This window comes from Mesocricetus auratus, unplaced genomic scaffold (assembly GCF_017639785.1).
Source record: "Mesocricetus auratus isolate SY011 unplaced genomic scaffold, BCM_Maur_2.0 Super-Scaffold_100009, whole genome shotgun sequence".
In the NCBI taxonomy this organism is placed as follows: Eukaryota; Metazoa; Chordata; class Mammalia; order Rodentia; family Cricetidae; genus Mesocricetus; species Mesocricetus auratus.
In genome coordinates, this window is record NW_024429193.1 from 38434106 (window position 1) to 38447173 (window position 13068).

At 40.8% G+C, this 13068-nt stretch overlaps 1 protein-coding gene across 1 annotated transcript in view; it reads right to left on the reverse strand.

Annotated features, from left to right (window-relative positions):
- Nucleotides 1-5317: 5317 nt before the first annotated feature.
- The window catches only part of Dpyd (dihydropyrimidine dehydrogenase), an 819213-nt gene continuing 811462 nt past the window's right edge, over nucleotides 5318-13068 (reverse strand). The window contains exons 22-23 of the mRNA XM_040751969.1: nucleotides 9373-9513; nucleotides 5318-6715 (exon numbers count right to left, since the gene is read on the reverse strand). Coding sequence (XP_040607903.1) covers nucleotides 6545-6715; nucleotides 9373-9513 — 312 coding nt within the window. The 3' untranslated portion in view covers nucleotides 5318-6544. The remainder of the gene's footprint in view (nucleotides 6716-9372; nucleotides 9514-13068) is intronic.

The window sequence follows — 13068 nt, forward strand, 5'->3', positions numbered from 1 at the left end:
TGAAGGTTAATAAGCTCTGTAGATCATACTCATGATGCCTATGAGAACATGCAACTTAAAGATGTTGTTCGCAATTTTTAACGTTTAAGGAAAGAACACATAATATTCCATAAGAATGGCCATATTAATTAACGAAAGAAAGCTATTGACTACAAGGACATCCAAGAGTCATTAAGGACTGGGTCCAAGTTTCACTTGGCAGGCTGTTGGTGGAATTGTGTACATCTGTGAGAAACAGGAAAATGTTTCAGCTCTGGATAGATAATAGTGAGTCTAATAGCTTCCCTGTTGATTGGATTAACTTCAGAGGGTGAAAGTAAACCAGACCCTGCCATGTAGCAAGCTCACTCCTAAGGGCAATGCCTTTCTGATAACACTATCACATGATTATTGTCAGGCCTAAAGCCAAACAAAAATGAATAGTGCATGCCCAAATACCATATTATTCCAAAATATAGAATAAAAAAATAGAGTCAACAGGGAGGGCATCTCCTAAAAGTCAAGTTTACTGAGCTTCAAATGAAGTTGCAAAAATACATAGTAATTTTGTCCTTTCTCTGTTTTTTTTTAAACAAGAAAAATTTGAAAGTACATTTAGTGAACCATTTAACCTCCACTTTCTCTTTTTATCCTACAATGATCTTAGGAAGATGATAAAACTATTTAAGCTCCAATTTTATGGATTATGATGATCAGGTGTGGTGGTGTACACCAGTAATCCCTGCACCAGGGAGGTGGAGGCAGGTGGATCTCTGTGAGTTTGAGGCCAGCCTGGTCTACAGCATGAGTTCCAGGATAGCTGCAACTACCATGTCATAAAAAAAACAGAAAAAAAGAAGTAGAGGCTTGAATGTTTATGGTTCTATGTAGTTACAGTGCAGTGGGAGTCTTATAAGCTACAGAAATTTCTCATTGACTAGAGCTCAGGGGAGGGTCAAGTCAAATACAGTTGAAATGGCAGTGAGAGACTTACTAGACTTTCATTTTTTTGGTTGTTAATACAGAAGAGTTTGAGAGTTTTGTGAGGCCTTAATAGATATTTGTGCTGACAAGGACATATATGACAGTGCTGTAGTGAGATGCTAGACAAGAGTCAGATAAAGCGAGTGTGAGTTCTCTTATTTCTGTGATCAAGAAACACTTATGAGAGGAATGGTCTATGCTGGCTAGTTTTATGTCAGCTTGACACAAGCTAGAGTCATCAGAGAGGAGGGAGCCTCAATTGTGAGAATGCCTTTATAATATTCCACCGTAAGGCATTTTCTTAAATAGTCACCAGTAGGGGAATACCCAGCCCATTGTGGGTGATGCCATCACTGGGCTGGTGTGGTTCTTTCTAAGAAAACAGGCTGAGCAAGCCATGAGGAGCAAGTCAGTAAGCAGCACTCCTCCATGACCTCTACATCAGCTCCTGCATCCAGGCTCCTGCTCTGTCTGGGTTCCAGCCTTGACTTCCCTCAGTGAGGGACTGTCACCTGGAGGTGTAAGCTGAAATAAATGCTTTCCTCCTCAAGTTGCCTTGTCCATAGTGTTTCATCACAACAATAGAAACCATAAATAAAGCAGGTCCATTTCTGCTTATAGTTTGAAGAGGATTGCAGTCCATCATGGTATGGAAGGCTTGGTGGCAATAGTGTGAGGCAGCTGGTCACATTGCATCTGTAGCAGGCAAGCAGGAAGAAATGAATGCTGATGTTCAGCTTGCTTTCTCCTTTTAATTCAGTCCAGAATCCCAGCTCATGGTGCAGTGACATGCAAATTTAGAATGGGTCTTCTCACTTCAGTTAGCCTTGTTGTCTCTTAGGTGATCCTAGATCCTATCACACGGGCAGTGTTAAGCATCACAGTGCATAAGGGTGGAATCAGTCATGGGAGTTTTTGGAATGGCAAGTTGCAGAAAGTCTTAGGAAGGTGTTGGGGATCAAATTGTTAGATACTGTGATGTACTGGAAGTGGGCAAGCAACATCAGATGTGGCAGAAATAGCTCTTTTGGTTTTGGAGCTTGAAATGTGAAATTCCTGAACATTGCAGGTATTCGGGCACTTGTATAGGAGTCTAGCTGGAAAGCATAGGTGTAGGCATTAACTGGAGTACCACTACCAGGGTGGGAGAGGTGGAGATCTTAAGGGACATCTGCTTACACACCAGGGTTCTGATAGATTCCTATGAATCACCTTCCAAATTGCCTTATTTCCATTTACCCTTTCAATAATTGGAATACCTTGTGACCTTTGTACTTGTTTATTTGTGGGACCCTTTTCGTCATGTGCCTGACTCTTCCTCATCTCTGTGTCCTTGAGACTGACCTACCCATTCAATTAAACATAAATATCCTTGCTCTGTCTCCAGATCTTGCTGCTGTTTTGTTCCTTTCTTCATTTTGTATCATTTACTGAGATACAAGCTCAGCAAGTCAGCATCTATGCCTGCCATATTCATTGCTTGAATCACAGACAGGCAGAAGTATTTGGCATATGGAAGATACTTAATATTTTTGAAAGAATGGAAATACTGAAAACTCTGATTTCTTTAAGGATCTTAATGTATTCTGCACCAATTTTTGTCTTACCAATTGCTTGTTTGTTTTGTTCTGTTCTAGCTAATTCCAAGTTCATGTGATCTCCTGAATGTCCTGGGATTTCACCCATTTCACCTTCTCTATTTTTACTCCTTGAGATGTCCTTTTCTTACTCCCTATTTTCTCTTTTATAAGCTCAAAAACTGGTTTAATCATCACCTTGTCAAGACCATATGCTTATGATGTCCCTTCTCACCCAATCACTCTCCCATCACTTACTACCACATGTAGCAAATAGTTTCAGGGCATCGGGTTTTGCTAAAGGTGATCAGGCTGTATAGGTGAAGCACTCATATGTGAGATTAGTGTTCTTACAAGAAGCCCCACAGAAATTATTCACCCTTTCTACCATGCAAGGTTGCAGTTAAAGCTGGCGTTGATGCTGGGTGTTGGTGGTGCATGCCTTTAATCTCAGCATTCAGGAGGGAGAGGCAGGCGGATTTCTGAGTTCAAGGCTAGCATGGTCGATAGAGCCAGTTTCAGGACAGCCTCCAAAACAATACAGAGAAACCCTGTCTAGAAAAAACAAAAACAAAAAAAAAGGTGGCATTGATAAACCAGAACACTGGTTGCTTCTGGCCAGCTGTTAATTCTGTTGACACTTTGATTCCAGACTTTCTTACTCTTCAGAGTAGTTGTTTGTGAGTCACTCAGTTTATCGTAGTTTGTTATATTAGCCCGAATGGGTAAGATATAGGAAAAACCATCATTTGAGTTCACATACTTATCTCTAGTCAAGCTGGTAGCACTCTGTAGCTACTTGTTATTTATGGAGTGAATGAAGAGCTAGGTGGGAAAATGGAGGAGTAGAGGAAGTAAGCTAGGGCTTTTAAAAACAGACCAAGTTAGATGAATAGCTTGGGGTAAGTTTCTTGGGTTGGATGAGGATATATGTCTTCATCTACTTTGGGAAGAAATGATGGTACCCACCCTTGATCACTATAGCATTCAATTGGATGTGTTGCATCCATCAACACTCTTCAGAGAAATGGATGAAATGGAATTGAATTAAATCATTTTAGGAAATTGAGTCACACAGTTATGGTGACATACTGAGTTCAACTGGTAGTGTTGAGGCTGGAGACTGTGAAAAAGTTATGGTACATGCAGACTCAGCATGGTTAGGAGTCAGAATGAAGTGTGAATGTCGTGTGCTGGAGATCTCCCTCCTGGATGTGGGCCATTGTTACCCTGAGGCCCTGGCACATGTTTGGGACTCTCTCATGCTTGGGAGCCAATTTATTTAATCCAGAGCCCAATTTAACTATAAACCTAAATAAAAAAGTTTGATCGAGTGTATGGGTCATATTGTCCAGACAAGTTGACAAATAAAACTAGCTACCACACATGTAAGACATCACAGAGTTTCTTAGATACTAGTTAGGAAATCCTAACCAGTTTCTCTGAGCTGGTCCTGTGTTTCCACTCAAAAGAGCTATGAAGATGCATTTTAGAGTCACTGGATTGTGGTTTCTTGATGGATAGAAAATGCGATTTTTCCCTCATATTCTACTCTGAGTCTCTCTGCAGGCCATGGATACAAAACTAAATTATGTTTTCCACAAACAGCATGGATAAGAAAGGTTGCTCAGTGCCCACTAGTGAGGGAACATACCAGAATGAAATGTAAATAAGGAACAACACCACTGTTCAGTCATGGGTAGCTACGGCCCTATCTCCATATCTTGGTTGTTCATAGTTCCCCAAAGCAGAATAGGAATGAGCTAATACACCTCTGTGTGTTCCTTTCTCAGGAGAGGTCACAGAAGCTGTGCTTTAGTCCAAAATGTAGCAGAATGCCTTTTTAGAAGACAGAATCTTGAGAAATCCAGCATACATGTGTGTGAATGCTTTCATTATATTTCTAGGGGGTTAATAAACACCCACAGTGTAAAAGGACTTACTAGGAGTTGGGAAGATAGCTCAGTCAGTGAAATGATTGCCTAGAAAAATATGAAGACCCAAGTTTCATTCACAGAAAACATGTAAAAATCTCTGCATGGTGGTAAGTGCTTGCAAGCCCTAGCTCCTGGGATACTGAGGTAGGGAGACCTATGGGGCTCACTGGTAAGTCAACATAGTTTCATGGTGAGAAGTAGGTCCCAGGCCTCAAGGAGAGGCTATGCATTAATACATAATGTAGAGAGTTTTGGAGGAACATCTGAGGTTGACATTTGAAATCTACACCCAGGCAGACACCCCCATGTGCATCTGATCTCCCGCTCTTACATTCAGGTTCACCAATCACATATCAGGGCATCTTTGTAGCTCTATAATATTTCCACAGATATATGGATCTCTTATCTAAATACCACCAATTCCCAAAGTGAACATGCTTCCATTATGACACCATAAAGGACTCCATTCTTTTAAATATTTGAAACTGAAAAACTTTATGAAGAATAATAATGAGTGACACATACTTCCCATGGTGCTGACCACATCTTCAGGTAGGAAGGTGATTTCTCATATGTCTTTATCTTGAACCACTTCAAGAGGCCTGGCCAACTCTATGTGATTTTTGGCTGAGTAGAGTTGCATTCAGTAGAGGATAGGGTAAGAGGGACAGGAATGAAGGCGTTTGAAAACAATACTGCCATTTTCTTCAGTAGATTTGAACTGACACCCATCCAGCATTTGGATGGAATTTTCTGTGGAACCAATCCCAAACTGCCTCATGTCAAAATATAAATACCTGACAGAAAGGTGCATCTGGAAAAATGAAACAGAAAACTACATTGAAAATCGATCATAAAATTTTATTTGTTATTATTTGTTCATACAGATTTTGTCAAAGTACAGTCCTAGCTCTTCCAGTTACCATTGAAATATGCCACAGAGTGTCATTTTCTGATTTACTGCCTATAGATTTGTATTAAAATGTGCCATAAGTAAGGAACAAATAAATTTATGTGATGCTACTTACTGATTATAAAAATAGAGAAATCCAAAATTATTTATCAATATCAGAAAATACACATTTCTATTTATTAATTTTGAAATCACAAATGCATCAAAATAAAGAGTAGACAGACAGGTTCTTATCATTGTGTATAAGCTACAGATAGGGTGTTTTTCATTGTGGAATATGGGGCCTGCGACTCAGAGCTGTGTAATCTGAGCCTTGTTTGAACATAGGTTGCTCTCCTAATGACGGTGACTGTGAAAAGCAGACAGAACAGTTCGTGCACAGTGAAGTGTGGCATTAACCACACATTCATCCTAATATCTCATTTCATCAGGAACACAGCTTCAGTATTCAAATAAAAAGGACATGTGGCCCATCCCTGAGCAGTCTGGACCCCCGTTTCAGGCCTGAGTGCTGAACTGAATTTTAGTCAGGAAACAGTCTCTCTTTTAGTGTCCAGCACCAAAGAGTTTGCTACTTCAGCAAAAGGGGCCATAAGAAAATTGTAGAAAATGGCCTTTCAGGTTTTGTTCCCCTTGTCATAGTAAATAATGACTTGACTTTCTTCAGTTGTTCTTAATGGAGCTAATTACATGTCCTTAGAAACGGTGTTAAAATTACAGGTAATTTTTAATTACAAAGTGTTTCCTTGGCAACGGTTTCCTGTATATGAAACTGTATTTTGTTCCAAAATAGTTCATTTCACTTACAATTAGAAATCAAAGAATGAGCATGGCATAGGGCAATTTAGAAATTGTCACACTAATTGCCATGAAAAAGTTAATTTTTCACAGTAGACAACTGACGGAGCACATCCAATTAACTGGTATGCAGTTACTCACCAGCTACCTCAGAAAAGAATTATTCCATTTTATGACCATTAATTGGTCACTGGCATTAGACATTGCTTTCCAATTTAGATATCTATTTAGAAATTGTATGTATATACCTATAAAATTTGGAAAATAACTGACCACAGTGATTCCTTATTGCTGTGTTTAAAGATCAGCCTATGTCGGTAACATCAAAGTTCACAGCAACTATCTTACAAGTGACCTTAATACACTGGCTTCACAGCCAAGGGTAAGCCTCTCTTTGGTTCATAAGGTGTTGTCCTAGAAACCATCCTGATACAGTCGATAATAGGGCAGACGCTGAGGCAGAGAGTGCAGCCTGTGCATGTGTCGGTAACAGTAGGCAGGTGAGTTTCTGGATCAAACTGTATAGCCTGCAAGCAGAAATCACAAGAGTTGAGCTCCTGCCCACCAATGACAAGAATGCCCCCATTTTAACATCTGCATCTCTGTCCACAGCAATGGAGATGACTGCACCAAGCACTGAGGTAGTACAATGATAGGAACAGCTGAACTCACAGCAGAAACAGAAATATAAATGAAACTCCCTTAAATTAGAAATGTGATGTTTATAGTTCATTAGAAGATTTTCTTTTCATAGGGGAAGAAAAATTTTGAAACACAGCACTTTTGCTTTCAAGTCAATGTAGCACTCAGGTCTTGCCAATCTGACCAGGCTGAAGGCATCATGTGCCTGCTGGTGTTGGATGCTTTCATACATCATACAGAGCCATTTACTACTCACACTTCTTGTTCTTTGTGTGTGTGTGTGTGTGTGTGTGTGTGTGTGCTGGTGACATAGGCATGGAGGCATGTGTGTAGGTGCATGTAGAAATCAGTTTTCATTCTATGGAATGCCATCTTCCTCTTTGATACAGGATTTCTCATTGACCTGTAGCTCGCTGATTAGGCTAGGTTGTCTGGTCAGTGAATCCTGATGATCCTCTGTCTTGGCCTCCTCAGCATAGGGATTCCAAGACTAGGTCATTTTGCTGGACCGTTTTACATGTGTTTCAGGCACATGTGGGTCAGGGGAACTGAACTCAGGTCCTTGTGATTGCAAGGCAAGTGCTTTACAGATGGAGCCACACCTGCCCGACCTTGTTTGCCTTGGAGAAGTGATGATGTCAGGGGAAGCAGTGAATGCACTTCAAATAATGCATGCAAATTTTAAAAGACAACAGTAAAAAAAAATCAGCTCCACAGTCAGCTCTGAGTTTCAACCATTTACAACTTGATTTTAAGCATTATGCTACCACAACAGGAACAAAATATAGAAGGGAGAGAGGCAGGAGAGCCCTTGTCCCGTTCTGTCCCTAACATCTGCCAGATGTGACCTGACCAGTCCTCCAACTCTGCCTCTGCTCATGATTCCTCCCTCCCCCCATTGCCTCCTCCACCCCCCTTACCTCTCTTTCTAATGTCTTTCCTTACTTACTTCTTGTATTTTCCCTTCATGAAATAAGGGACTAAAAGAATAAATCTACTGAGTGTGAAGTGAGGATTGAGATGATTTAAGCTTTCATAGCAACTTGCCCATTATAGGTATCAAAACAATGGAGGCACCATGGCAGTCCTCAGGTGTGGGTTTGGACTTTTAGGAAGAACTTCAGTGCAGCTATGGGAGAGGGCAGTGGATGAGAGGAAGGGGACCTCCTGGGAGCCTTGCTGCTGACTTACTTGCGGAAGATGCTTCACTCACATTCTCATCTTTTGGAATGACAAGGTAGGGCTTGTGAAGAAATAACAAGGGGCAGTAGAAGCCCTACTCCTCTCACCTCCTGGGGATGGCCCTATGAATCCTTTGTGTAAACATAATTTCATTACTTTATCGCCTTTAGTGTCTTATTATTGTGTTAGAATCTAATTTATATGTATAGTACACAAACTGGTAGGTGAAGTTGTAAGCTAAAATCAAAAGGAAATGTATAAGATGTGTTCTGCCCACCCCAGAGGAGAAGAATCCTTAATCTCCCCTTTCTGTCTTGTGGTAGACTCTCAGCCAAGGCTTGGAAAACATCCACGGTCACTTCCAATGGCAGATAAACAACAACAGCAACAACAACAACAACAAAATCTCCCTGTCTTTTCCAGCTATGAATAAATTCCTAAGACCAACTTCTACAAGTGTGTGGTGGGAGAGGATTTCTTTTCTTTTTTTAAAATTACTGCTGTAAAAGCCCAATCAATATTGAATAGAGGAGAATTGTCTGTAGACTGAAGGAATCGAGTCCTTTTAGGGAACTGTTAATAAATGACAGTTCTCTCTGCAGTTGGTACCAGACCATAACCTTCCCTAATGGACATTATTTTGCATGAATTTCTGTTTTCATTTAAGCTCCCTTCTCCAGCTTCATGGGTGATGAAACATTATTAAAATAACACTGTGCACTGAGACATGGCTATAGTGGTTATTTTTCTCATTGTTGGATCCAATACCTGACAAGAAGCAACTCAATGGATGGGCCGAGGACTTGCTTTGGCTTCCTGTTCAGAAGATGGAGCTTCTCATGGCAAGGTAGGCATCGTTGCAGCTTGCAGCCATGGTAGGGGAACTTACTCATAAGTGGTTGGATCAGAAAGCAAACAAAAATGCTAACTCTTCTCCCCTTTCTATTCAATAGGAAACCCCGGTGCAGTGGATGGTGCCTCTGACAATAAAGGGTGTATCTTGTCCAGAGAGATGGCAGAGCAGTTAAGATTTCTTTCTGCGTTTACAGGGGACCCAAATTTGGCTCATAATACCAAAGTTGGAAGGTCACAACGACTCCAGTTCCAACAGATCTGAAGGGGTAATGCCCATATACAGTTTAGGCTTCTACTGATACCTACACAGAAAATAAACAAGTTCTGAAAAATAAAAGTAAAAGGACACACCATTTCATTACAAGAACAGAAAGGGAGACCTGTGATGAGGGAACATATTTGGCTTTCCCAGTTCAAATTGTAAATTTAGCAACATTAGATACTTGCCACCCCTAAAGAAGAGCAATACCTCGCCACAGCATTTGAATTCTAGGAGGGTTCCTACCTGGTAGCCAGAGTCATTACAGGTCATGTAACATTTGCCGCAATTGATGCACATTTCCTCATTGATCAGGGCCACAACTTGCTCTACACCGCTCAGCTCACCAAATGTTCCCAGGTATTGCAGCGCTTTTCCAATTACATCCTAGAAAATGGGCAGTGAATTACTCACAGTGCTCAACTTGAAACAATTCCTTAATAACTAATATCTGCCCACATTTCCCCATTTTGAGTTCACATTGCATTGTGTTTAGTGATAGGGCTTGGAATATCACAGTTCTCACAGATGCACTTTCTGTGACAGCTAACTTGATTTTGAGAGATAGGCAGTGTGCACACTCAGCTTAGAAACATAAGGCCACCGACTATGGCGATGGGTCAGTGGTTAAAGTGCTTTTCCTGCCAAAATGATGATCAGAGTTTGGATCCCCAACATCCACATAAGACCCATGTAAGATATAAAGCAGAAGGCCATTGCGGGAGCTAACCTGACATCTGTCTTCCTATTCCACAGGAGTACCCTCACACATATACATGAACCTACACATAAGCATTTGTACACAGAACATGCAAACCCACATGCATGCACATGCAACATGGATCAGGGGATACAGTTGTAAGACTTCAGCAGCTGCTGGACTCTTGGGGGGTCTAGGCCCTGCCCTGAACAAAATGACAGACTCTAGAGATCCCTCATGGAGGGCCTTATCTTCCCTGGGGAATGGAGTGGGGATTGGGGGGGATGTTAGGGAGCTTGGTGGAGGGACAGGGGAGGAAGGGAGGGAGAGGGAGATGGGATTGACATGAAGCAAGCTTGTTTCTAATTTTAAAAAATTCAAAAGAAAGAAGCTGAATTCAATTGCTTTTCTGCTGGGCACCCTATAACAGCACTCTATAAATAGACATTAAAATAATTCTCTTAGGTGTTTGTAACATATATCCTAGAGTTTAAAGGATCGAAAAATAATGTAAATGGACAAAAAGGTACCACATTTACACTAGATACTTCATTTCACTGGAGATAACGGAAATGAAAACAAGAGTGCATCCCATTTTTATTGTTGGTTTTTGATCGTGATTTTCATTTGAAAGATATTCTGAAGGCTCACTCACCTGTCATGTCTTGAAGAATATATTTCCTTATTGAAGAATTCTAATTTGTGCTAATTAATTAGGTTGATCTACATTGAGTTAGATGCTTTTTCACTCTTAAAGAACTAGCAATTGCTCCATTCACCACTAAGATCTTTCATGCAGTTACACATGGCTTTGTTTCTTATAGTAATTGAGATTATGCTTAATATGGGAAACACAGAGGATGTTTCATCAACACTAGGAAGTACTTTGTTTCAGAAAACAAAACAAAGAAATGTAACAGTGTTTGCCAAATTAGTGTGCTTTCAAGATTATCTGCTCTGGTTTTTAACCTTTACAATGAGAATGAATGGTTCGTTTGAATTCAAGGTCTATGTTCAAAGAGGCCATCTCTTGTTTGGAGTCCTCATTCCACATTCTCTTGAGAATTTTCACCTTCTGGCCTGGTGGGATGGCCAGTCTTGGTTGTCAACTTGACCAGCTTCAGAAGAGGGAACCTCAATTGTAGAACTGTCTGTGTCAGATTGGTCTGTGGCCATGTCTGTCAGCCATTTTCCTTAATTGCTAATTTATATAAGTGGATCCAGCCCACTGTAGGAGAGAGGAACCATACTTGGGCAAGTAGACATGGGCTATATTATAAAGTTAGCTGAGCAAGCTGTGGGAAGCAAGTTAATAAACGGGATGGTTCCCTGGTTTCTACTTCAGCTCCTGCCTCCAGGTTCCTGCCTTGAGTTCCTGCCCAGGTTTCCCTTCATTGAAATAAGCACTTTCCTCTACCAAGTTGCTTTTGGTCAGTATTTTATCAGAACAACAACAACAAAATTAAACTAGAATGCTAAGGCCACTTAGCTCTGATGCGTTTATTTTATTTTCTATTTGTTACTATGAACTTTCATACAGAGACAATGTCCACATTATCCTTGCAATTCACTTGTATACTCTCAAGCCCTAGGAGCATAGAAAATTTGAGTGCCACCTTGTCTACTTTCTTTACAGTGTGTTGAAACTGAAGATGTCAGTACACTGCAGTGTGTTTGCAGGTGTCCCTTGGCATACACACGTTTCTGTAACTCTCTCAGGAGCTCAAATGTGTGATAAACTAGAAGGGTAAATTCCCCATCCACTCAACTCATAAGGACACAGGAACTTTCCTTGGCTTTGTGAATAGTGTTAAGATTTTCTTCTAATGCAGAAGACTTAGAATTTTACTCCTCCCTTTCTGGGATCTCCTGGCCTAGGGACTGCAGCCAGGTCAACTATCCTCAGAGGACCAAGAAACCAGGAGCCTGCTGAGAGTGCAGGTCTACTTCTGCCCCCACTCAGGGCAGAGGTGAGCTGCTGCCCCCACTCCAGGCCAACTTCCTTCCCCTTTTCCTTTCTGGGATCTTCTGGCCTGGGGACTGCAGCCATGTCAACTAACTCCCAGAGGACCAAGCAACCAGGAACCTGCTGAGAATGCAGGTCTACTCCTGCCCCCACTCATGGCAGAGGATAGGGAGTGCCTTATACCCACCTGCACCCACTGTGAGACTGATCAGAGTATTGGACCTGCTTGCACCTGCCCAAAGAGAACTTTGGACCCATTTCTACCAGGAAAGGAAAAGACCCCACCTGTATTCATTGGAAAAAGGGATGGGAAGATGACAATATAAGAACACATTAACAACAGAAAAACCAGTATGACACCACCAGAGTCTAGGGACTCTACACCAGCAAGATCTGAACATCCCAACACAGATGAAGCAGAAGAGAGTGAACTTAAAAACAACTGCATGAAGATGATAGGTACCCTCAAAGAGGAAATGAGAAAATCCTTTAAAGAAGTGGAAGAAAAGACAAACCACAAATTACAAGAAACAATTCAAATAGTGCAATGTTTGAAAGCTGAAATAGAGACAATAAAATAACACAGTCTGAAGGAGTGCTGGAATTAGAAAAGGTGAGTAAATGATGGGGAACTACAGATGCAGGCATAAGCAACAGAATACAAGAGTTAGAAGAGAGAATCTCAGGCGTTGAGGATTCACTAGGAGAAATAGATTCATCGACCAAAGAAAATCTTAAATCCAATGAATCCCTAATACAAAATATTCAGGAAATATGGGACACCATGAAAAGGCCAAATCTAAGAATAATAGGGATAGAAGAAGGGGAAGAAACCTAAGTCAAAGGTGCAGAAAACATAATCATAGAAGAAAAATTTCCCAATGTAAAGAAAGACATGCCAAAGAAATTACAAGAAACCTACAGAACACCAGATAGAGTGGACCACAAAAAGTCCCCTCACCACGTAATAATCAAAACCCCAAACATACAGAAGAAGGAAAGAATATTAAGAGCAGCAAAGGAAAAAGACCAAGTAACATATAAAGACAAACCTATCAGAATCACAACTGACTTCTCCATGGAAACTCTGAAAGCCAGAATGTGCTGGATAGATATTCTACAAACACAAAGATACCACGGATGCCATGACAAACTACTATACCCAGGAAAGATTTCGATCGCTATAGATGGAGAAAACAAGATATTCCATGACAAAACCAGATTTAAACAATACATATCGACTAATCCAGCCCTACAGAAAGTACTGTAAGGAAAA